The sequence below is a fragment of the Petaurus breviceps genome, unplaced genomic scaffold (assembly GCF_028583685.1).
Source record: "Petaurus breviceps papuanus isolate PSGF00001 unplaced genomic scaffold, PetGlider_PUasm1.0 90515, whole genome shotgun sequence".
In the NCBI taxonomy this organism is placed as follows: domain Eukaryota; kingdom Metazoa; phylum Chordata; class Mammalia; order Diprotodontia; family Petauridae; genus Petaurus; species Petaurus breviceps.
In genome coordinates, this window is record NW_027187269.1 from 4427000 (window position 1) to 4452207 (window position 25208).

General features: G+C 36.9%; 2 protein-coding genes across 4 annotated transcripts in view; one reads left to right on the plus strand and one right to left on the minus strand.

Annotated features, from left to right (window-relative positions):
• Positions 1–25208, plus strand: part of ARHGAP6 (Rho GTPase activating protein 6) — a 703646-nt gene that overhangs the window by 498328 nt on the left and 180110 nt on the right. The window lies entirely within an intron of this gene.
• AMELX (amelogenin X-linked) lies at positions 9126–23348 on the minus strand. 2 transcript variants are annotated; one of them, XM_069062998.1, is made up of 5 exons: positions 17319–23348; positions 16047–16094; positions 14721–14765; positions 13886–13960; positions 9126–12769 (listed from the first exon to the last, which is right to left on the minus strand). In XM_069062998.1, exons 1-5 carry the CDS (start codon positions 17406–17408, stop codon positions 12764–12766), a joined length of 264 nt encoding a protein of 87 aa, XP_068919099.1. In that variant the 5' UTR covers positions 17409–23348; the 3' UTR covers positions 9126–12763. The 2 variants fall into 2 exon arrangements, with proteins under 2 accessions (XP_068919099.1, XP_068919100.1); XM_069062999.1 differs by adding an exon at positions 14093–14422 and having other exon boundaries at positions 9126–13990.

A 25208-nucleotide genomic window follows, 5' to 3' on the forward strand; every position in this document is an offset into this window, starting at 1 on the left:
TTTAAAAGACCAACCCAGTATACATAAAACAGGTGAGACACTCCTAACCCACAAATTTCTCTGGATTCCCTATTCCCTATCCCTTCAGGCTGTTAATGCCCTCTTCCTTTTAAAATTATCTTATACTTATCTTTATATGTGCCAGATATTTCATGTAGAATACAAATTTCCCTAGGGCAGCAAATGTTCTACCTTTGTCATTGTATCCTACAGAGCCAACCATGATGCCTCCCTTGCATATGTTATTCAGTCATTTTTCAGTCGTGTCCAACACTTTGTGACCTCTTTTGAGGTTTTCTTGTTAAAAATACTGGAGTGGTTTGTCATTTCCTTCTCCAGTTCATTTTACAGATGAGGAAACTGAGGCAAACAAGATTAAGTGACTTGCCCAAGGTCACACAGCTAGTATATAAGGCTAGATTTGAACTAGGGTCTTCCTGACTTCAGGCACTACTTGTCCAAGTAGTAAGGGTGAACCTAAAGCAGCCTGGAGCAGTATGAAGGCCACTGAGGATGATGCAGAGCAGAATTTCCTCAAAATGAAGCCTTTGTTACTTTCCACAAAGGTGCTTCGACGATATTTTTAGTCCTATTGATTGCAATGCATGCAAACTCATATGAGTTTCTGTGGCAGTCTGGCTAAAATAACATGAAACAGACCAAAAGAATTTGCTCTCTTTCCATATGCCCCTGGGTTTTTCATCATAATTTAACTTATAAAAATATTTCTTTGAAGTAAGATAGCTAAATGCTTTATTTGTCATGCCTGGATTTGATAACAGTTGAGTAGACATGCAACAGCTTCCCAAGAATTGACTTTACTTCAAGGATTGGTAACTGGATAAAATGCTGGAAATACTTTTCACATCCAGAGAGTTCTGCTGCTTTAAACCAGAGAAGCTTTTTTTTTCCCCATCAGCAAGACAGATTTCCTGAGTCTGAGCCAACCTCATAACCTGCTTTAGAAGATCCATTTCCTGGTTATTCTTCATAGACTGTGAAACTTGGGGAATAAACTTTGTTGTATTTTGAAATCATTTCTAGAGCCCAAATTCATGTGCTCTTAATTGGAAAGAAAGCTTAAGAAGTACATTATATATGCTTCAATTTATTTTTCCATTGTCAAAACTTATCACTTGGTTATTTTAATGAATTTTCTGACCTTATTGAAGTAATTTCTGTGATACTTGTTACACAGCTATGGATGAAAGAAAATATATTTGAATATCATTGAACATTGAACAACAGGGACTAAAATTCAATCAACTCTTTCCTTTATTGACACCCACAATCAATCAATCAATCAATCGATAAACATTTGTTAAGTGCCTACAATGTGCCAGGCACCATGCTAAGTGCTGGGGATAAATAAAGGAAAAGAATTAACTGAATTTTAGTATTTGTGGTCTAATTGTAAAATTTATATTCAAAACATTTTGAAAATAAGGTTCAAGTTAAAAATTATTATTGTCGGTAAAAATTTAATCAAATTTGAATGCATGAGTTTGCTGATTATGACTCTCTGTAGTTCAAATCTGGCCTCAGACACTTACTAGCTCTATGACCCTGGGCAAGTCACTTAACCCCATTTGCCTCAGTTTCCTCATCTGTAAAATGAGCTGGAGAAGGAAATGGCAAATTACTATCTTTGTCAAGAAAACCCCAAATGGGGTCACGGGAGTCACACATGACTGAAAACAATTGAATAGCAAAACTATAGGTGTGGCATACATGAATCTTGTCACCTTCCATATGTATGCATTCTGTACTGATGTCCTGATTTAGTAAAGGGAACATCCTTTTGGGAGAGAATATTTTGGTATCTTTTTGTATCAAGGCACAGAGTGGTTCCTACTCTCACTTATACATTAGTTCTAAACTATCCACAGGACCTATTCTATTTATATTACCTTGTCTTCACCATTTCATGCATTTTTTTAAACAACTAATTGAAATATAAATACATTGATATATATACATATATGCAAATATATAAACATATAGCTATCAAAACTCCAGGCAGCTAGGTGGCAATATCAGGAAGACCCTAGTTCAAATGCAGCCTAAGATATTTGCTAGCTGTGTGACTCTGGGCAAGTTATTTAACCCTATTTGCCTCAGTTTCCTCATCTGTCAAATGAGCTGGAGAAGGAAAAGGTAAACTACTCCAATATCTTTGTCAAGACCCCAAATAGAGTCATGAAGAGTCAGACACAGCTAATCAATCCAACAATTAAAATTTCAGTAAGACTTTTGAGGCACGATGCATGCATGCATGCATGTATGCATAATGAAAGGCACCGTGGAAAGCTGGCCTCTCAGTATGACTTCTACTTGCTGTGTGTTTTCCTGGGAAGATCTCATTGATCCAAGTAATTCACCAACACCATGATTTACTGAACAGGTGCTGATTTACATATGTAAGGGAATTTGTTTTCTGGAAGAAAAGAGAGATGAAGAAAGAACAAGAGAAAAAAAACAGGAAAGAGAAAGATAGGGAGTAGAAAGAAAGGAGAGATTTCAACCTGGAGGAGGCATCTGGAATCTATACTAAAGCAATTGCAAATATATTCATGAACCTCCTGAGCATTAAAATTGTTTCTAGAGCATTAAAACCTCTTTTATCCTTGGATATCATATTGTTCTAATCAAGATTTTTGAAAAATGAAATTTTATTGCAAGAATAGGTAATCCTGACTTTCTTAATTTAAACAAACCCTTATCATTGCTTTGTGTTGTTACATACAAATATATCTTCTTTCCTCTTCTCACATTTGGCAAGATATGTGATATTCCATGCCTATATGCCTTCCCACCTCTGCAAAGAAGGAAAGTATATTTTCTCATCTCTTGTCCATATCTTAACTTGGTCATTACAATTACACACAATACCATTTTGCTTTACCATTATTTCCATTTACATTATTTTAGACAATGTCTCTGTTGTTTCCCTGATTCCACTTATTTTATTCTGCTTCATTTTATATGTCTTCTTATGATTTTTCAAAATCATTCATATTCATTGCTTCTTATGCACAGTAATATTTCATTACATTCAGGTACCATATAGGGTGCCCTAGATATAGGAACATTCTATATTTTTTCAGCTTTTCATCAACCTATGGGCAACTACTGTGTTCCTAAAATAATATAATTATGTATTTGTTTTATTTATCATATATTACATATATTTATCATATATTATATATTATATAACTTGTATACCATATATAATTTCCCTCAATTACATGTCAAAACAATTTTTCAATACTTTTTAAAAATTGAGTTCCAAATTCTATCCCTCCCATCCTCCCTAAGATGGTGAACAAATAGATATAGGTTATATACGTGTAATCATATTTATCATTTATTTAAATAAATATCCATGTATTTATTATATATTACATTCATATATTATATACGTAATATATAATAAATTCCTTTGTTTACAAAGACATTCTTGACTTGCTTGCCAATGACTTATGTTCCAAAAGTTCATTTGCATGTTAATCATTAGGAACTCTGAATGCACTTTTCCATAAAATTCTTTCCCCTAAAAACAATCAAAAGCAGATATCTACATGAAATGAAATCATAGTAGGGAAGGTATTGATGCAAAAAAAAAAAGGAAACTGAGTGAGGATACTGATATTTATGAGAAAAATTAAATAAGGAGGTAAGTTTGTGAAGATTCTTTATTTATTCTGATAAAGTTTGTAATATTTAAAGATTTGCAAAGTACTTTCTATAAGCTGTCTCAGTTCATCCCCATAGCAATCATGAGGTAAGTTCTTTTTGTTGTTGTTCCAGACCTGTGCCTTTAATAGTTTAGAGAGCTCTTAGGACCCTCCCCCCCCCATTCCAATGCAACCTCCATTCTCTTATTAACTTACTGTGTTAAAGAGTTGCCTAGGATGCTGAGGTTAATTGACTTGCCCAGGGTCACTCTGTCAGCATGTCACTGACAGAGCTTTTTGACTCCAAGACCCACCTCCTAATTAACTATACCATGCTGCCTGTCAAGGTCAATATTATTATTATCCAGTACTTTAAAGGTAAAACATAATTAGTGTTGGTTAATAAGTGTCAGAAATTGTAGATCTCTCCTGACATCAGTTACAGCGTCTTTCCCAACACTGCCTCTAGATCTGTCACTTTCCTTTTCTTGTTTTAGATGCATCATCAGCACTACTCCTATTTGTCACCTATGTTTCATGTCACTTATAGGGATGGGGGAAAGGGGTTCATAAATCAGAAAAAAAGAAAGATTTTCTTATGGTAACTGGACAAGGAATGGAGTTGCAAAGTATAGGTACTAGACACAAATTGCAAGATGTGAAAATATTTGAGTTATGAGCAATGAAAGATAGAGGAAGGATGTGAGGTTGGGGGAAGCAAAATTGAGGAGTCTTGGGATGAGAAAGAAATGTCAAGTTAATTCCCTGAGCTGCCTACAAGATGATATAACTAACCTAGGTCAGCTTTGCAGTCAATGGAGTCATCAGTAATATGAATACCTTCGGGATAGATGAGGCTAGGGAGCATGCGACTAGTTACTTGTACACAGTTTTAAGGAGTGTCCATAATGAAAGGTATCAGGACAATAAGCTATGAGGTACTCAAACTTTGTATTCTGCTGAACAGGAAAATTCTGTAGTCTGGCCTTAGCTCAATATTTATCCATAGGTTGCAACTACAAAGAAATTCCATTGAGAAACTAGAAGCTTTTGGTATTTAGGAAAATGAGAAAGAGCCATGGAAAGAGAGTGGGAGTCTTCTCTGAAGCTGGACATGGGACCTAAGGGAAGTTCATCCCTGTCTGTCTGGTGGGATTGTACAAAGTAATTTCTGTAAACAAGAAACGGACCCCATAGTGTTTGCATTCCGTAGCCAGATGTGAAGCATAGAAAATTCATCAGGGAGGAAAAGAAACACTAATTCAGCTGTTCTGGGAAAGTGGAAAAATTGTTTTATAGTATGTTCTTTGAATTGCCAAATAAAGATATATAAGGGAATCCAGGCAGCCTATATTTTGTCTTGGTTTTGTAGCAGTATCGTTTTTGGATTGATTCAATGATCCAAGTTCTTCTGAACACAACTTTCAACTAAACATACTCTATGTGCGGTTGGTGAGCCAAGTGTTTACAGATTTGACTGGTTTTGAGCCAAAAATGTATTTCATTTTTCTGTTCACCTGTATTATTTAATTATGTAGAATTATAAAGTGTTAAGTATGAAGTACAGTAGATTGAGAATCTGATCCAGTGATAATCCATTGGGAAGCTTTTTGTTGGAAACCTGGTGAGTCATTTAGTGACATTTTTATTTTCGGGATTCAAAGTGTAAACCTTGTTTTGAATAGCAGTTTCCCAAAATCTACAGAAAGTGTTGCTGCCTCTTTAAGAAAACAATCTGGTGATTAAATCATATTGTAATAACTACTTTGAAGAAAAATACACACCCCTAAACCTTGCCATGTGATCTAAATAATTTAATATTAAATTCAACACAATTCCAGATAAAAGAAATTTGGAATGTTCATTAGAATGCCATTTGTCTTATAGACAAAAGCTTAGGAATCCTAGTAAAGGTCACAAGATCAATGAAAAAATGATCAAGAGTATATCCAGAGTTAAAATCCTGACTCAAACACTTCTTCAGACTGGGAAAGTCACTTAATGTCCCTGGGCTTGAGTTTCTTCATTTGTAAAATGGGGATAATAATAACAACTATCTCCCAGGGTTGCTGTGAGATATAGTTACTATTTATACAGTATTTTGCAAACCTAAAGGGCTATATAAATACTGTTTGTGATTAATTATAATAATAAATAGGAGATGAGATAACATGTTTATATGCCCAGAGCCCCAAAAGAATTTTCCATGTAAATGAAAAATAGAGGTGGTAGGAACTATAGAAGGAAGACTTTAAGGACCAGAAAGAACCAGAAGGGTCATCCTGGAAGAAAAGAAAGTGTCACTGGGGGCTTTCAATGGATGGAGGTTATGATCCTTCATTCTCTATTCCATATTCCTCAAATTCCATTGGCTTCAGATACACACAACTCTCATTCATAAGGATATTCCTACTTCTCGATATAATCTTGTTCCACACCTAAGGATCCTCAACCCTCTCTGCTGTACCTCCCTTCCGCTGCTTCATATCAGTAAACTCAGCGACCTCGAGTTGGAAGCCAACATCTCAAGCCTCAAAGGCACCCAAGTTTGCCTTCTAATTGATGGGAAGAATGGGAAAAGGAGAGTTCCAGTTTCCGCTTTAAAGAGTTATTCCTGGTGTCGTAGGCACATTGCAAATGCTTTCCCCCATTGAATTGTGGTTACATACAGTTAAGTTCTTTTTGTTTTGTTTTGTTTTTTGGAGGGGGGATGCAAGGCAATTGAGGTTAAGTAATTTGCCCAAGGTCACACAGCTAGTGTGTCAAGTGTCTGAGACCAGATTTGAATTCAGGTCCTCCTGACTCCAAGGTCCATATTCCATTCACTGCTCCACCTAGCTGCCCTGCATACAGTTATGTTCTATAGTACATTTAGAATCTTCTTAAATTTCAGCTCCACTGGGGTAAAATAGCTTTTGTGGGCTAGCCTTTCTCCTTTTTATTCTCTGTCATTTACTGCCTCTATGATCTTGATTCTTCTCCTTGCCTCAGTTTTCCTCAACTTAAGAAATGGGGCTAAAAATTTTATACTCTTCTCCCATGTGGTTGATGTGAGGATTAAGAGTAATAACAATAGGGGCAACTAGGTGGCACAGTGAATAGAGCACAAGGTCTGGAGTCAGGAGGACCTGAGTTCAAATCCAGCCTCAGACACTTAACACAAAAACTAACTTTGTGACCTTGGGCAAGTCACTTAATCCCAATTGCCCTCCAAAAAAGGCAAAAAAAAAAAAGTAATAACAATATAATAAAAATTACCAAGCACTTAACACATATTATCTCTTTAGATCCTTACAACAAGCCTGCAAGATAATGTCTGTTTTTCACAAAGGAGAAAACTCAATCTGAGAGATTAGATTGAGATGTTATTCTTAAATCATATAAAGTTCTATTTAAATGGCAGCTGTTATAGTTGTTGTTTATAACATTGTTACTATGCAAATATACATCCTGAGCTTCAAAACAATTGACATACTTAGGAATTTTTGGAACACAGCCCATTCATTCATTCATAAGTAGAAAACTATCTGCATTTACTACAGGTTTTCATAGAGTGTTCAGAGTTTCTTGGATGTTTTGAGCTATGGAAGTGAAAGGGCAGGGTGGTGGTGAAGAATGTAAATATTTTCCAGATGATCCCCAGGTGGCAATCAGCACTTAAGTAGGGAGAAACAGGTTTTCCAGGACTGACAAGAAGAAACAGTTCACCAAATGAAGCAATGGATGCTTCCATTCCTCAGGGCATGCAGTCTCATGATGTCACCAAAATAAAACCCTGTGCCTCAGACCTGTCCAATGTACTTTTTTATTTTTGCTTTTTTTTTTTTTGGAGGGGCAATTGGGGTTAAGTGACTTTCCCAAAGTCACACAGTCAGTAAGTGTTAAGTGTCTGAGGCTGGATTTGAACTCAGGTCCTCCTGACTCCAGGACTGGTGTTTTATTCACTGAAACACCTAGCACCCCCTAGTCCATGTACTTTTATAAGAAGAAGGAGCACCAGCCCTGGAGTCAGGAAAACCTGAGTTCAAATCCAGCCTCAGACACTTGACACACTTACTATTTATGTGACCTTGGGCAAGTCACTTAATGCAATTGCCTTGCCTTCCCCCCTCAAAAAAAAAAAGGAAGGTGGGGCTTTATACAACCTAGATAAAGCAATAATGGCTTTCTTCAGCTTATTGAAGAGCTTCTGAGGTGCCCTTTTCATATAATAGCAACAGAAAGATCACTGTCAAAGCATGATTCAAAGTCTGAACTGTTCCTATACCTATTTCTAAAGGGCTTAGCAAGGAGACAGGTCTGGATTGCCTGCATGAGATATTTGGGGAAAGATAAAATCAATATAATACTTGTAGAGTGTCTATACTCTGACCAGACAAGATCCCTTACTATTTCCCTGAATACTTTCCCAACTTTATGCATTTGCATCCTCCTTTCCCTTACCTGGATTCCTGGAAAGTCACTCCATCCCTATTCCTGCCTTTTGAAATCCTCTCCATCCTGCAAAGTCCAGGTCAGGTTTCACCTTAAGAAGCCTTTTGGGATCCTCTTCAACCAGAAGTCCTCTTTTTCTGGTCTCTAGCTTAGATTGTAAGCTACCTGGGCACAAGGACTATCTTTTGTTGCTTTATATTCCCAACACTTAGTTCTGTGGCTGGAATGTAGTGGGTTCTTATAAATGTTTATTGACTGATTAATCATAGCCTTCTGATTGTATCTCTCCTAAAGTTTTAGAGTCATTGATTTAAATACTTTGACCAAATAGTCTCTCAGATCCCTAAGGAATGGAAGGGACACCAGAGATGATATAATTCATTCTCCTTACAGTTTCATGCAAATGAAAACATCAAGGCCCAGAGGGAAAACTGTTTTGTCTAAGGTCATACAGGAAATAAGTAGCCAAACTGAAATTGAAACCAAGGTCTCCTGACTCTGTTCCTGGTGTTATTCATATTGCATTATCCCATTTCATTCTGTTTTTTCTTCTGTACTGTTCTCAACTGTTTCTTTTCTTCCTCTTCTACTATCATGCCCTTTCTACTGCCAGCACCTGTCTTGTACATCTTTTCTTCTCTTCTTATGTAGGACATAAAGGAGCAAGACAGAAGATCCCCGAGATTAAAATTGGAAGTGGATTTTATTACCGCAGGACTGCCGGGGTCACATACCCAAATCAGACAGTGAATTGGCATGAACAGTATGCCAGTTTTTAAAGAGATTACAATAGTCAGGTTACATAAGCTGAAACTACAATCAGTGATTGGTCAGTGTATATTTGAATTTTCCCGAGCCACAAAGTTTTTCCTAGGCTGAAGTACAGGGAACCCAGAATAGGGAACACCTGGTAGGGGGTGGGGATTTAGGGGAGGGAAGGGTGGAGTTATGCTGAAATTACTGCTCACAGATCAATTAAGGGAATGGAAGGTGGAGTTGTTGCTTACAGATCAATTAGGGGAACGGAAGGTGGAGTTGTGCTCAACAGTTATGTTTTTGTTGTTGTTGTTTTGGGCTTTAAAATATCTTCTTCTGGGTAAATTTCACAAAAGCAAAACCAGTCTGCATGGCACTGATGAAACTGGATTCTGCTTGAAATTTATTTGAAGACTGTTTTGCTATCCAAAGATTGAACCGAAGTAAAACCTAGGATACATCAGATGCCCACAAAGGGAGAAAAAGTGGCAGGCATTTTAAATGTAAAACATTTATGAGTTTGGCACACTTTCATTTTGTCCACAAGAAAAGAAATACTTTCAAAAGGCATGGTTTTAATTGAAGGGACTTGATTTATTGTATATTTTAAGAATACATCTGGCTTTTTTTACTTGCTTTATTCCTAATTAGAAGCAGTAATTGCAAAGCACATAGCAAATGGGCAGCTTTGTGAAGAGTTTTGTTTTTCAGTTCTTCAAATCTAAGACTTCTACAGAAACAAGTTTATTTGTGTGCATGTATTTCTGACAGCAGTCCTTAAATGCAACATCCAATCTGAGTTTTAAGATAGCCTCTAAGGTCCCTACAGCCCTAAATCTAGGGTTCCATGATTGTGGTTCTTAAATATATATATATATATATATCCTTTTTCTTCTGTGTCTTATTTCAAATGCAAGTTCATTGGGCAGTTGGTTAGGACTGGGTTTTCAGTAAATGAAATTTGGGATAGTATATTCGTTAGTGTCTGTAATATAATGTAATGTAATGCCAAGGAAAGGCAACTTCCCAAGGTTCAAAATACCAGCATAGGTGCTCTCCATTTTATTCAGTGACCAACCAAGAACAGAGAAGATCAAAACATGACATCATTCCAAATACAGCATTTATTAAATGTGATTAAATAATCTCCAAGGACTACCCTACCCCAGGACCTTCCAATCATTCAATCAATTACAAAGTTCCTGGTCTAAATACTTCTCCACCCCTAGGCTATACCTTCATTTAGTCCACCACAAAGCCCCTCTTCTCAAATGGAGATTAGTTTCCAAACATAAGTAAAATACATTTATTTGCTCAACCATAGAACACAAAAGGTCAAAAGTTCCCCACCCCTGGATCACAATTGAATCTACCCCAGAGTTACATCAAGTTTAAGCACAGCACCTAATACCCAAATGGAGGTCTTTTCTTCATCTTGACATGAGGCAAGTTCTCTGCAATCTTAGTGCCTGGGGAGACAAGGCTTAGCAAGGCCACAAGATACATTGCCAGTCCCTTCATTAATTCATCCTCTGTCTGTAGAACAGTCCTAGAACCCCTGAAAACATTAGCAAAACCCTTTCCTAGGATTTCTGTAAACATACAACAAGAAAATCCTTCTTCAGGGCTTCTGAACCAACAGAAAGGTTCCCAGACCCCTGCAACAACAGCACTGTCCTTCAGCAGTGGACAGTATTCACTCTGTCTGCAGGACAGTCTCCAGACCCCTGCAACAACAGCACTGTCCTTCACCAGTGGACAGTATTCACTCTCTGTTGAATCCACCCCTCAAAACAGACAGACAAAGTACCAGCAAAACAGCCATGTCTCCTCAGTCCTTGGCAGCTCAGGGGGCAGGTCTCAAAAGTCCAGGGCAATTCAAAGAGGCCACCAGCAGTTCTCTTAGTCTCTCTCTCTCTACCTCCATGTGGGTGCTGCTTCCAAAAAGGTCTTCCACCTCTCTCTTGTCTCTCCAAATCTACGTCACCAGCTCCTCCCAGTTCAGGACTTTCTTTTCACATCAACAAGTCCATCCCACAGGTGGGATTAACAAGCTCTGGGTTTTAACACAATCAATTTGAAAACCAAGCCAATACAGGGGAATCTTTAAATGCCATTACTATCACAGTGTCCCAATATGTTCTTTAGTAAATTGATATTATTATACAGTAGTGTTCTGATATCCTGAGGTCAGAATTCTAGTAGCTTCAACCATCTAGAACATAATTCTTATGAAAGAGAAGGAAGGATGTCACTTAACCCCAATTGCCTTGCCTTCCCTCCTCCAAAGAGAGAGAGGGAAGGGAAGGGTAAAGGGAAGAAGTGAAGAATGCTAGCTCTGTAAGAATCAAGGAAAATAGCTGTCACAAACCCATGTGATTTACTTTTATTAGAAAGGTATTACCCTCACATATACACACCCTCCCTCTAAGTGTTCTTTCAGATAGCCTGTTTAAAATAGTAAGAATAAGCAATTTAAAAAGCAGTTCAATTCAATACAGATGAATTGTTAAGTGTTGATTATTTTCAGGGCCCCATGTTAAATGCTAATGAAAAAATGTCAACCTCTATCTTTAGAAAACTTACAATATAATTTCTTGGGGATATAAAAACAAAAATGACACTGCCCCATACTACCACCAAATACCACCCCATGAGAGAGGATACAAAATGTTCAGTGATAAGTAGAACATTTGTGTGTGTGTGCACATGTCTGTGCTGTATTTAATTATCTCTGAGCATTTTTTATATATGTGTGTGTAGAGAGAGAGAGACAGAGGTATCTGTATACACACATGTGTATGTGTGCACTCTGTGTGTGTGTGTGCGCGCATGTAATATAAAATACACAAGGATTTGGGATTGGAGTGGGGGGGGAGGATTAACTGGAGGAATTAGGAAAAACCTTTTGAGGACAGAGATTCTTAAGAATCTATGCCTAGAGAGAAGGTAAGAGTTGCAAGAGGTTGAAGTAAGCAAGGAGAGTATTCCAGGTATTGGAGACATCTGTTGCATTGGCATAGAGGTGAGAGATAAAATATCTTGTACATAATAAGTACACCAGTTTGGCTGAAATGTAGATTGCGTGAAGGAGAGTCAGACTGGAAAGATTTCCTGGAGTCAGGTTATTAAGGCTTTTAAATGCTAATAAAAAAAATTATCTTTTACTTAAAAACCTATTGGGAATCACAGAAGCTTTTTGAGCAAGGGAGTGATGTGGTCAGATATCAAACCATATTTTGGTTATTAAGATGATTTAGAAAACAAGAACTTTAGTGAATGTCTAGCTTACCCCCTTCATTGTTGTAAATGTAAGGGAAAAAAGGCTACAAGTTATAACTTTTTTTGTAACATAAATATCTTCCTAACAGTTTATCTTTCTATCGATGTAAAGAATTCTTCCTATAGACTTCCCTCCATTTGTTTCAAGTTCATGTGAAGGCCAATGACTGCATATTATCATATAACTTTTTGTTATCTCCTATTTATAACTTATATTACAATTTCTATTCATAATTTGAAGGGCCATAATTTGAATTTTTTAAAAATAGATGTATGGACACTATTGCACTGTGAAATGTTTCCTTTAAGGTTATAAACTTGGACTACATGATTTTCTGGTCTTTATAGTGTGTCGCCTCAAGTGATCTTAATTCTTAAAGTGCCATCTTCAAGTTAAGTCAACAAGCATCTTTGACAACAACATCTTTGACCAAATAAAAGGCGTGAATAATGTTTAAAGCATTTTATTGTCTGCTAATGTCATTCATTTTTAGTTACAGAATTTACTAAGGAGAAGAGTTATTGTAAGTACAAATCATTGTATTGTTATAGTTGTTCTGGAAAGCAACTGCAAATGTCTAAATTCTCCTTTTTTCTGATTTCTTGCTCTCCATTTAGTCCTGAAATAATGCAAACAGAGTAATTAAAATCGTGTTGTTGGCATTCCTATTAAATTCCAAAGCAAAAGGCATAGCTTCTTCTACTTTGGAAGTGGAAAAATTCATTTAAATTGAATCTAATTTAAACTCACATTTGTTTCTCACCATTACTAGCATTAAATGCTGAGGACTTGGGCTAAATGGGACTGGATTAAGGAACATGTAGCCCCCTGTCCTCATTCTGCTTTCAGTCTGACCAGAAGAGCAGATGAATGAATTCCAAAACAAGTCAACAAATGAATTATTAAGTGGAATTTGAAAAGTTGCTGTTGCTGGAGAGTATTGGAAAAGAGGTCAGGTTGATATGGTGAGTTGATTAGAGGCATCTATTTAATTTGTAAAGGTTTCCTAGAGGAAACTGATTTGAGTTGAGTTCTGGGAAGGTTCCAATAACAGCATAATCCTAGAATATTTAAAGTAATTTTAAAGTAAATTTAAAATAATTTTAAAAGTGATTTTAAAGGCAATCTAGTGAATTAAATCAAATCTTTAAAATAGTTCCATCATCCCTGGCAGCCTCAAAACACAAGATAATCTTTGAAATGCCTCATACTTTGTTCAGATTTTTTTATAGAACTGTACAGTTCACCTAACAGATCATCTAGTCCAATCCCATTTTGAAAGATGAGTAAACCGAGGCCAGAGAGGTTACGTTACTTGCCCATGTAGTCATCCAACTAATTAAGGACAGAACAGAAACTAAAACTTGGGTCTTCTGACTATGAAGCTGGTTTTCTTTCCTTTGTGCTTCTAGACCTTTTATATATCTCATTGCAATTCAAATCCATTTTCCAGTTCATTTCTTAGTGGAGACAGAAAATTCAATCCTGGAGTGGAAGGACAGTCTTTTTCTTTACATCTTCTTACTCCTACATCCCCCAAATACCCGGTTGCAATGGCTTATAAATAGAAGTCACTAGACAAACATTTATTGACTGATTGAATGGATTACCATTGAGTTTAATGGGATTTGTAAGCACATATTCCCAATGACAAACAAAGTAAGCAAGGCTCGTAGGGGAGACTCAGAGCTTTTCATTGTCCTTTAACATCGTATTTATAAGAACGGCCACTTACCACTTCCTCCCTCTTGGTCTTGTCAGTGGATGGCCAGGCTTCCAAGGGCAGATCTGGCAGCATGGGGGGCATTGGCTGCATGGGGAACATTGGAGGCATAGGTGGCTGTGGTGGCATAGGTAGCACTGCGTGGACTGGGACCTGGGGCTGGATGGGCTGGATGGGCTGGACAGGCTGCATGGGCTGGATGGGCTGGATGGGCTGGACAGGCTGCATGGGCTGGATGGGCTGGACAGGCTGCATGGGCTGGTTGGGCTGGATGGGCTGGTGAGGCTGTGGCTGCTGGGCTGGCTGGGGCTGGTATGGCTGTTGGGCTGGCTGCGGGAGGTTGGGTTGATGGTGTTGTGTTGGTGCCATGGGATGCTGTCCTGGAACTGGCATCACTGGTTGCTGGGGTTGCACTGGCTGCTGGTTGGCCATGATGGGGATTTGGTGTTGAGGCGGTAAGGAATGACTTGGGGTGTGCTGCTGAGACAGCACTGGGATGATTTGGTGGTGCAGCCATCCACCCATGGGTTCATAACCATAGGAGGGATACTAGTGAAAAATAGAAAGTCAATTTATCATTGGCTTCATTTCCTTTCCTTCTAACTCCTAAGCCTCCTTAATGGAGAAATGGCAATATTTTTTTATAATGATAGGGATATTTTAATAAAAATGATATCTCTAATAATGAGAATTTGTCACAATGTAGCAATAAATGCTTTATTTGAAGGTAGCTTTTCCCCACTAAGAATCCTATGTAAAGTAGATATTTCATTTGGCTTACTATGGGAAGTTAAAGGTACTCATTTAAAAAAAAAATTTAGGGGGCAAAGAAATTAAAAATATATACCTGCTGTCGCATCATGCTTTGATACCATTTCAAAGGGGTAAGCACCTAAGGAAGAAAAAAAGAAATACTAGTTAATAGTGTTCAATTTCATTTATTTTTTGTTTTAGCTAAAATGGAATCAATGGAAGTCATTTCAGTATTTATAGCAATTAAGTTTGAGCTCCAAGAATGTAATTTTATATAACACATTCTCTTGTATTAACTCTTTCTTTGACTGATATGATTAAGAAAAAAAAAGAGGTTCTGGTCCTGGCTTCTTTATATCATGTCCTATGTTTGTTCTTTCCTTTGGGGAGTAGGGGGTATGCCTCTACCAGCAGTCTTGTCTATGCCATCAGCAACCAGTAGCTACAAATTAAGCAACATCTTAATTATTTTTCAGGGTTGATGGGTAAAGACAGATAACATTTCAAAATAACCAGCCAACTCCATTGCTCAGTAGTAAGATATTAAGGGAAAGAAAAGAAAAAATAATCAAATAAGATAGAAAAGGCAGCATTTTCACATTCATTCCTGAAATTCCACACCTCTAGTCCACTATCTCTTTCCTGAGAGATGGGAAGCATGAGTCACCATGAATTGCTTGTATTTATCAGACTTCTGTCACTTTTGTATCCTGGGTTGTGTGCCATTGTCTCTTACTTCCTGTCTTAACTAGATTTGGTTAACCCCAGGGTTATAGAATCATGGTAATGATATCATAGATCAGGAGCCAAAAGGGACCTCAGAAACCAAATGAGGAAACTGAGACCCAGGGAAATTGTTACTGAAGTCATACAGGTAGTGTCAAAAAGGAGATTTGAGATCAGAGCTGACTTAGTACTTGTGATTTGATCAGTGCAGCACCTCCCACTGAGACGGAATCAAATAATCAGACTTAAAAGTCATAAAATTTTAAGGAAGCAGTCACCTAGTCTAATCCTCTGATGAGGAAACTGAGACCAAGAGAAGTTTTTACTTGCCCAGAGTCACAGCTAGCGATTTAGAACTAAAGAACCCACATTCCCTTATTCTGAGTCCAGTGCTCTCTCTGCTACATCAAGTTACCTCTCAAGGTGCCATGTTAGGAAGAATAACCTGTCATGGAAGCAATACAGAAACTGAACTGGAGAAAAGAGAAACTGAAGACAGGGAAACCAATCAGGAAGCCATTGAAGTTACCCAGATATGGGGACTGGAACTAGGATGCTGACAGAGGGAAGGCAAAGGAAAAGATAGCTGGGAGACACATTTAAAGGACAAAATTAGCACAATCATCCCTCTAAGTTCACTGCTAAGCATAACACTAGCAAAATTTTGCTAAACAAAATTAAAAAGGAAAGTTACCTCATAGCTGAAGTTAATATAACCAGGATGTCCAGGATGAGGGGGCAGCTTTTCAAATGAAAAAGGAAAAAGTTTCAGTTAGTATGTAATTAATTGTCCACTCTAGTCCAAAAGCTATAGAAACTCAGACACCGAAGGAACCTTGGAAATCACCTATAGTTCAGCACTTAGCACATGGTGCCTGGTACATGATTAATAAATGTTTATTGGAATGGGATTGAATTAGTCCAACCCTTCTCTAAAGCTGGTCTACCAGGATGTCTTTGACATCCCTGATAAGTGATTATCTAAGATCTACCTGAAGAACCACAGTGAATGGGGAAAAAACTGACTTCTCAAGGCAGTTCATGTCTCCTGGAGATGCCATATTTGATAAGAATTCTATGAAGCAAACATTTCCTTCCTTTGTAATTTTCACTCATTTATTCTTCTTCCACTGGTGTGATGCCCCCCCCCCCCCAAGATGTGCAAGTCAAGTATCTCCTGTGATTATATTTGTACTATGTTTCCTATTTGAGTTTTAGGATAGGATAGCAGAAGTTACTATGCAATAAAATAAGTGTCAGATATTGAGTGACCTCTTTGGATGGAGTCACAGAATCTCAGAGGTGGAAGAAAGTTTAGCAACAATTTCATTTGAATGTATTGAGATGAATAACATTACATGAACTTTTAGTACTTCTGAATGTAAATAATTCAAATTGAGCTTATCATCAATATGTTAATATATATTAAATTTAAGATAATATCACAGAAACAAGCTCTTCTGTCAATAGATGAACTTAAAAATAAACTTTCTGATCAGTTCAATAGTACATTTAAGGGTGGAGAACTTCCCACATCAAAAATTACTTTATCCACAGAATGGTGGCTGAGTTTCATAGGAATTAGGACATTCTACTCTCAAAACTAATTCATTCCCTGTCATTTCAGGCAGAGATTTTCAATCTCAAGCACCATTCTACCTCACCTACCTAAAAAAATGCAAAATCAGAGGTGAAGGCAAGCACATTTTAAAGGGAGTTGGAGAAGATCAAAGTTGCTTGTTTATAGGATGTTTTACCAGAGTAATTTTTGTGCCTTTTCTAGGAATTATCCCTTCATCATTCTAGAACTAAAATATGCCTGTGAAATTTCTCCCATCTACCAGTGGTCCTTGATCTCCACTAGCTCATACATTTTTATTGCTAAGTAATGGGAAATGTTGCCCAGATACTCATTTCAAGTCCTCTGAAACTGTGCATTGACTTGTAAAGAGATTGTAATACTCACTGGAATAGCAAATGCTGCACCCAAGAGACAGGCGAGAAGGATCCAAGTCCTCATTTTTCTCAAGGTTACCTGAAACATAGGATCCCCCATCTAGATTTAATCTTTCCTTATTTGTAAGTGTTTTTAACAGTTGTGCATGTTTAGTATTGAAATTTAAATTAACACAGGCAACTATTCACAACCACCAAGGCTTTGGTCACTCCTAAACTTTGTAATATGATATACAGTAATTCAATACAAAATACAATATTCAACCTTGAGTTGATCATAAGATTCCTATTTGAACTCCAGGTCCAGTGCTTTGTCCACTGTGCCATCTAGCTGCCTAACCTAGCACATAGTAGATGCAAAATAACTGCATTTTGAGCTAAGCTGAATTCATAGTTTGATGGCATAATAGTGAGCTCCAGGTCTGCACTGAAGTCGATTACAGGCCAAATAGACTTGGAAGGAAAGACCATTGAACTCCACTAAGCAACTGATTAGCAAAGACAGCTATTTGTTTTTCAAAAATAATTTAGAGTTCAATTCTTTAAGCGTTTTTTTATGTATTGTCCAAAAATATTTCTCTTACTCTAATGAACAAAAATATATAAAGATACATTTTGGTTTGAATTTTAAGTTTTAGACCCAAGAGTGATTGAGCTTTGGGGTGGGGGGTGGAGGGTCATTGTTATTTTTTGTTACTCTTGTTTTGTCATTTAAGTTGTGTCTGGCTTTTCCCCATTTCTGTTTTTCTTGGCAAAAATACTGAAGTGATTTGCCATTCTTTTCCTCCAGCTCTTTTTACAGAGGAGGAAACTAAGGCAAACAGGATTAAGTGACACACCCAGGGTCACACAGCTACTAAGTATCTGAGGTACAATTTGAACTCAGGAAGATGAGTCTATCACTCTATCCAGGAGGAATATGAATTAAAGAAATACACAGAGTAAAACATAGCTTTCTTAAAAAGTAAAATAAGTTATCTAAAAATCTAAGTTCACTTTAAAGTTTGTACTATGGAAGAAATTGTAGAGCGCTCAAAACAAAGTTTCAACACATGGAAATATGCTCTCTCCTAAGAGACTGAAATGTAGAATAAGTCACTTTACTTCAGTTGATTCAGGTCCTTGGTTTTATATAATCATCGATTTAGAATCAGAAATGGCCCACTCATTTTGCAGATGATGAAACTGAATCCCCTAAGGTACAATGACTTGTTCAAAGTCACACAGGCAAATTCCTTCCATCTATAAATCCTATGAAATAAATGCAATTAAAGTGGTAAAAAAAAAAATAAAGCATGCTTACCTGTAACTGTATACAGATGCAGTTGTTTTCTATAAATTCTGAGAACCTTGTTCCTATGGTTCTTTTCAAACTCTAAGCTCAATTTATACCATTCTTCTCCAATAAAGCAGCCAATCCAGATTCAGGAAAGGAAGGGAAAAAAAAGAGTTGAGTTCAGCTAAAAATTCCAACATCATGGATTTTCATAGTCATTATCAATCACAAGATTGGAATGTTATGATTAGAACACAGGGGCTCTTTCATTATGGACAATAATAGGTTTATCACACCAAATGAGTATCATTGGCCTAAGAGTTTCGGTAAGCAGATTATTTGCATGTGCATACTGGTTGATTTGGAATCAGTTTGGAAATTTTACGCTTTCACAGTCTGCTTTGCTATTGCTTAAGTTTAAAGTCAGCACCTATGACTGTTTTTTTTTCTACACAAAATTTATTTTCAATCTGCTGCATAAGATAATATATACTTCATGCTAGAATATGATCAACCCAACAGCAAATGTTGATAAAGTCACATAAGATGAATAACATTCTAGAAAATCAAGAATTTGGTCATCAAAAGGTATATGGTCCCTAATTCATCTAGAATGAATAGTTGTAGTTGTTTCATAAGCTTATTAGTGATTTATAATTAACTAAAATAAAGTAGACTAACAAGACATATGGGCAGCCAGATGGCACGGTGGATAGAGCACTGGCCTGGAGTCGGGAAGATCTGAGTTTAAATCCAGCCTCAGAAACTTACTAGTTGTGTGACCCTGGGCAATCACTTAACTCTGTCTGCCTCAGTTTCCTCATATATAAAATGAGGCAGAGAAAGAAATGGTATACCACTTCAGTATCTTAGCCAAGAAAACCCTACATGGGGTCACAAAGAGTTGGATACAACTGAAATGACTGAAAAACAATATAAGAAGTCACTAAATATGTATTAAGTGTCTACTATATGCCACATACTATATGAAGTGCTAGGGATATTAAAAAGGACAAAAGACACTCCCCATTATCAAGGATTTCACAGTCTAAAGGGAGAGACAACATGGAAACAGCTATAAACAAATTACATAGGATATAGGAGTTTTTTGTTTTGTTTGCTTTTAAGGGGTAGAGAGAATATAGATAGTGGGTAGAATGGAGGGAATAGGAAGAAAGTAGATGGATAGGTTAGGTATCGTATGATAGGATCTAGAGATTTGTCTTAGAGCTTGTTAGAAAGAGGAATGATTATAGCATTCTAAGGGATGGAATAGCATTGTCATAGGGAGATGTCATAGGGAGATTCTCTTACGAGAAGTGGCATAGATTTAGAGCTAGAAGGGAATTTCAAGGCCAACTGCCTCATTTTATAGATGAAGAACTGAGGCACAGAGGGGTTAAGTGGTTTGCCTGTGATTATACAGATAATAAGTGTCTGAGGCAGCATTGGAACCTCCTGCCCAATCCAAGTCCAGTGCTCTATCCATTAAATCATAATTCCTTAAGAATATGGCCTTAGTGGCTGAGAGACTTCTGAAAGGGAGGCTAGAGGAATGTGGTGAGTAAATAATTAGTAACTTGTAAGGATTAGACTTGAGGCATAGGAAATAGGAAAATGTGTGAAGTTTTAGCCATGGGACCTTTTTATTTTATTTTCACACTGAATACTTCATCTTTGTTTTGGAATAGATTGAATGATGTCTATATAAAGTATACTTGAACAGATTTATCAAAGCTAAAGAGGAGAGCCTTCTAAACTCATGTGCCAAAGGCACTTATGTATTTCAGGGATGACTATGGGGGTACCTGAAGATTCAAACTCGGTTCTTCCTAACTCCAAATCTACCTTTCAACTGTGCCATCTGCTTCCAAGTTCAGTCACTTGTGGTTTGGTTCAGCAAGAGGAGAGTGGAAAAGGCAAGACTGAATTAGATATAGACCTCATGTATTAAAGGAAGAAGGATTCAGACATATTAGATGGGGTTTGTATGTTGTTTTGTTTGTTTGTTTAGTTTGTCCTTCATTTTGAAAAAGACCCATGACATCATGGGTGATATCTTGACTTACGCATGAATTGGATTAAAGTGCAGTCATCAGCCTCACACTCTTTTCCTGAGTCATAGAAGTCCAGTGGCAGGACAGAAGTCAAGAAAACTAGCCCAGGATGCGGTGGATGACCTTGGCATCTTTGATGTCTGACCAAACTCTAAACACCATCTGCTTCAGCTTCCTTCATGGCCATTGTAACAGATTGTTCTTATTTGCCTATTTCTCCAGCGAAAGTCTTCACATGCTTGGGGTACATTCCCCTAACTCGCCCCCATCTTACCTTCAACCCAGTTTAGCCCATGTGCCAAGACAGTTTTCCCAGACTGTGGCCACTATGCATGCTATGGCTTCTTGAAGCCAAAGGTGAGAGGTGGGTGAATCAAGAGGACACTGAAGATGGATGAGCAGCCCTGAAAAGGGCTGGGCAAGCCCTCATACCAGAGGCGCTAGTCCTCCATACCCTTCCTTGTCTTATCTCTCTATTAGACTATAAACTTCAGTAGGGCAGAGACTGTGCCTTATCTAACCATTAAATTTTCCCTGTACCCAGCACAATGTTCTGTACACAGTAAGCTCATACTAAATAAATGTTTGTTAAATATTGCTGAATGGATAAAGACAGATCTTGCCAGCTGCCTCTTTTTTTATCCCTACATTGGCATAAATGCAACTTATCATCATCAACCCCATCAACATTATGGAATGCGTGGAAATAACAATGATTTTGCATTTCATGATGGAGAAGGATCCCCTTATTTGCAAGGGCAGAGAGAGGAGGGAAAATAAGGCACTAAGATTGTTATTACTTCCTGTAGAGAAGGGGTTGAATTAAACAGCCTCTGAATTCTCTTTTAGCTCTACATCTATGATTCTAAGTTCCTAAGATTATTAAGTAGAAGTCTTCTCTAATAAAAGCACAGATACTATACTCAGAATATAAGGAATTGTATACTTTGTGTATAACATACTAATTTTATACTAAGAGTAAACTATACTAAGCCATTCTATCCTTTGCTATATAAAGGACTTTCATTCTACAATTGCTAGCTACAAAGATTGCTAAATCATAAAAACTTAAAAAAAATCTTTTTTAAAAAAGAATTGTTATCTATATAATGTATAAAACAATATAGGATGGTTTCTGTAGTTCATCAATCAGTTTGTCAGAATGCAATAGATTTCAAAACTTGGAATGGAGAGGATAAGGAATAATTATTAAGAAAAACTGGTGAGACAAAGTCATATTGAAAACTTTAAAAAAAAAAAGTTACTGTCCAGTGGAAACAAAGCCAGGTTCTCCTCTCTTAGTCCCCGTAGCTTTGCACTAATGACCACTAATTCATACCCTTTCTAAAGCACTAGTAAATTACTTGGAACTTGTGAATGGGCACAGAGCATGCTTTCCCCATCAAATGTGACAGATTTGTACTGCCTAAGTCAATGATTTAGGCTTGGGCAATTCACCTCAGTCATTTGAAAGTCTGAGTTTTTGAAAGTGGAGGCAGCTATGTACTTGGCAAGAATTTTCTACAGAAGGTTTTCCACTCAGTGGCATTCATCTCAGCAATTGGGTAGGAAGTTAAGCCCTTTAAATATATTAAGCAGTGATAGTTTTCCAGGCTTTTATGAGCAATAACATAGGAACATTGTGACTTTTACTTTGCAGCTTCTGAATCACAGAGACTTTGTTTTTAATTATTTCTATGCTGGAAATATTATTTTTTACATAAGGTTACAGCTATATAATGCCAAAAGAACTAATTACAAAAATTTTAAAAGTCAATTGAATCATTATTTTTGACCTTAAGTAGTTTTGACCAAATTGACATAATTTTCTTAAAATGTTAAAAAAAAAAATTTCTGAACAGCAGCATAGTATAATGGGTAGAGAGTGACCTCGGAGCCAGGAAAACCTGAGTTCAGGTTTCCTACCCCACCCCTGAAACATATTGGCTGTGCTATTTCCTCTGGCAAGTCACATAATTTCTCACTATTCTAGGTAACTCTCTTAGACTATAAGTTTTAGAATTGCATAACTCTAACTTACAGTACTGATTACAATTGAGGGAAAGAGCTGAAGTCCCCATACTCATGAGATGAGAAGTTCAGTCCCTATCCTATTTTTAAAGTGATTTCAAATCATTTGACTTCAAAAACATAATTAACTGAATTTAACATTTGTTTTGGTATCTTGTAAAGCCAAGTATTTTCTGTGTATGTTATCTTTTCTTGTTGTTTATAAATGTAAATGCTGTATTTTATATGGTATTTAGCAATTTCACGAGTGTATATTTCACATGAAACTAAATACTCAATCACCAAAGTTAGAAAGGCTTCCTTTGAAGTATCAGGGATTGTGGTTCTGGACATGTTGGTATATTTGTTCTTTCAATCTTGTTTCTTTAGGCTTACTCACTTGCCTAAGCTAACATGAAGGAAAAACAATCCTGTTTTTCCATCTGCAAGAGAAGGTATTATTTTCCCTATTCTTATCACACACAGAGATTGATAAATTAATTATAAAGAATATCTTTGTGATGTAACAGCTAAATTTACATACAAATTTAATCATGCTTCCTTCTTGAAGTAAGCAACTTCTTAAAGGATCTGTGATTTCATTGGTGAGACAACTTTCTTCTCAGATATATTATTACAACTCCTATCTTTTCATGGATGGGATGATCTTTTTTCTATGGCAAATAATAAAAATAATAGGAACGGGGTGGCCAGGTAGCACAGCGAGTAAGAGCACTGGCTCCAGTGTTGGGATGACCTGGGGATCGAATCCAGGCTCAGACACTTAGCACCCACCCAGAAACACCTGGCCGTGTAGCCTTGAGCAAGTTACTTAACCCCAATTGCTTAGGGGTGGCCAGGTGACTCAGCGAGTAAGAGCACCAGCTCCAGTGTTGGGATGACCTGGAGATCGAATCCCGGGCTTAGGTACTCAGCACCACACCCAGAAATGACTGGCTGTGTTACCTTGAGCAAGTTACTTCACCCTGATTGCTTTAAAAAAAAATAATAGGAACAATAACATCAGCAATGATTATTATATATTTAAACATAAATGTGTTATTTACTGTTAAAATAATTCACAACCCTGTGACAAACCTCGTGATGAAAATATTCAAATTTAGGGAGCAGATAAGTGACACAGGGGTTTTTGCTAAAGTCAGGATGTGAGTCAGAATATGAGGTCAAATTTGGACATTTACTGGCAGTGTGACCCTAGGCAAGTCACATAACCTCTGTCTGCCTTGGTTTCCTTTGTTGTAAAAATAGGGATAATAATAGCACCTAACCCCCAGTGTTGTTATGAGGACCAAGTGAAATAATAATTGTAAAGCACTTAGCACAGTGCCTGGCACCTAGCAGGAAATCCATAAATGTTAGTGATTGTCATTATTGTTATTGTTATTATTTATGTAAGCTGATAGTTTGTCTTGAGTCCTGTACTTGAAACCTTTCCAACAGAGCTTTGATAGATTACACTTTCCTAGCATCACCTTAAAAATCTGGGGCATATGGGATATGAATGTAATAGAATATGTTTGTGCCAAAAGAAATGATGAAGGATTCCAGAGAACCCTGGGAAGACTTACATGAACTGATTCAAAGTGAAGTAAGCAGAATCAGGAGAGCAATATATACAAGAATAACTGCATTATAAAGACAAACAACTTTGAAAGAATAGACAGATCATGTTTCCATAGACCACAAAAGAGGGTACCCAACTTTTGACAGAGAGGTAATAGATTCTCAGTACAGATGGAGACATATTTTTTTTAGACATGACCAATGCAGGAATTCATTTTCCTTGAATATACAAATCTGAAGAATTTCTTTTCTTTTTTTTTTCTTCTTTGGAGGGGAGGGGAGGACAAGAAGGGAGGGAGAGAAAATAGGTTTTTTGTTAATTTTTAAAATGTAAAAAGAAAAACCAGGGTATGTTCCACACCATGATAAGGCACTGGAGTAAGATGATAATGCTAAAGATGTATGTAGTAGTATTAATAATAATAATAAGTGCATCCATAAAAATATATAACCATATAAATATGAATATATACATATGTATATGCACATATATACGTGTATATATGTATGTACTGTGTGTGTATATGTGTAATAACAAAACACTCGGGTAATTAACATTGTCAACTGAATGATTTAATTAATCTCTCTAGGAAATATAATTTTAGTCCAGGATTTCTGTGTGTTTTATGTGTCATGGACCTCTGAGGTGGCCTAGTAAAGCCTATGGGCTTTTTTCAGAATAATGTCTTTAAATGAATAAAGTAAAATTGCAAGATTAAAAAGACAAAGCATTATTTTAAAACACAATATTCAAAATGTTAATTTTAAAACTTCAAGAACCCAATTTAAGATAAAAAAGTTGATTCCAATTAAACCCTAATTAAAAATATCTAAAATCATGGCAAATCTCTCTGCTGCAAAGGTCTGAAAGGAGATACAATAACACTTCATTGATGGTGCATTGTTGAGTACTGAGGTGTATTTCCAAGATGATGGGACTGCATGCCTGTAAGAATCAAAACATTAGCTCTGG

Excerpts from the sequence above, each read along its gene's own strand:
- AMELX (XM_069062999.1), bottom strand. The coding sequence starts at position 17,408 with ATGGGGGATCCTATGTTTCAGGTAACCTTGAGAAAAATGAGGACTTGG. Across the intron at positions 14,766-16,046 it reads ATATTAACTTCAGCTATGAG|GTGCTTACCCCTTTGAAATG; the intron begins GTAACTTTCCTT and ends TTTCTTCCTTAG. Across the intron at positions 13,991-14,092 it reads CCATCCAGCCCATGCAGCCT|CCACCTATGCCTCCAATGTT; the intron begins GTCCAGCCCATC and ends ATGCCACCACAG.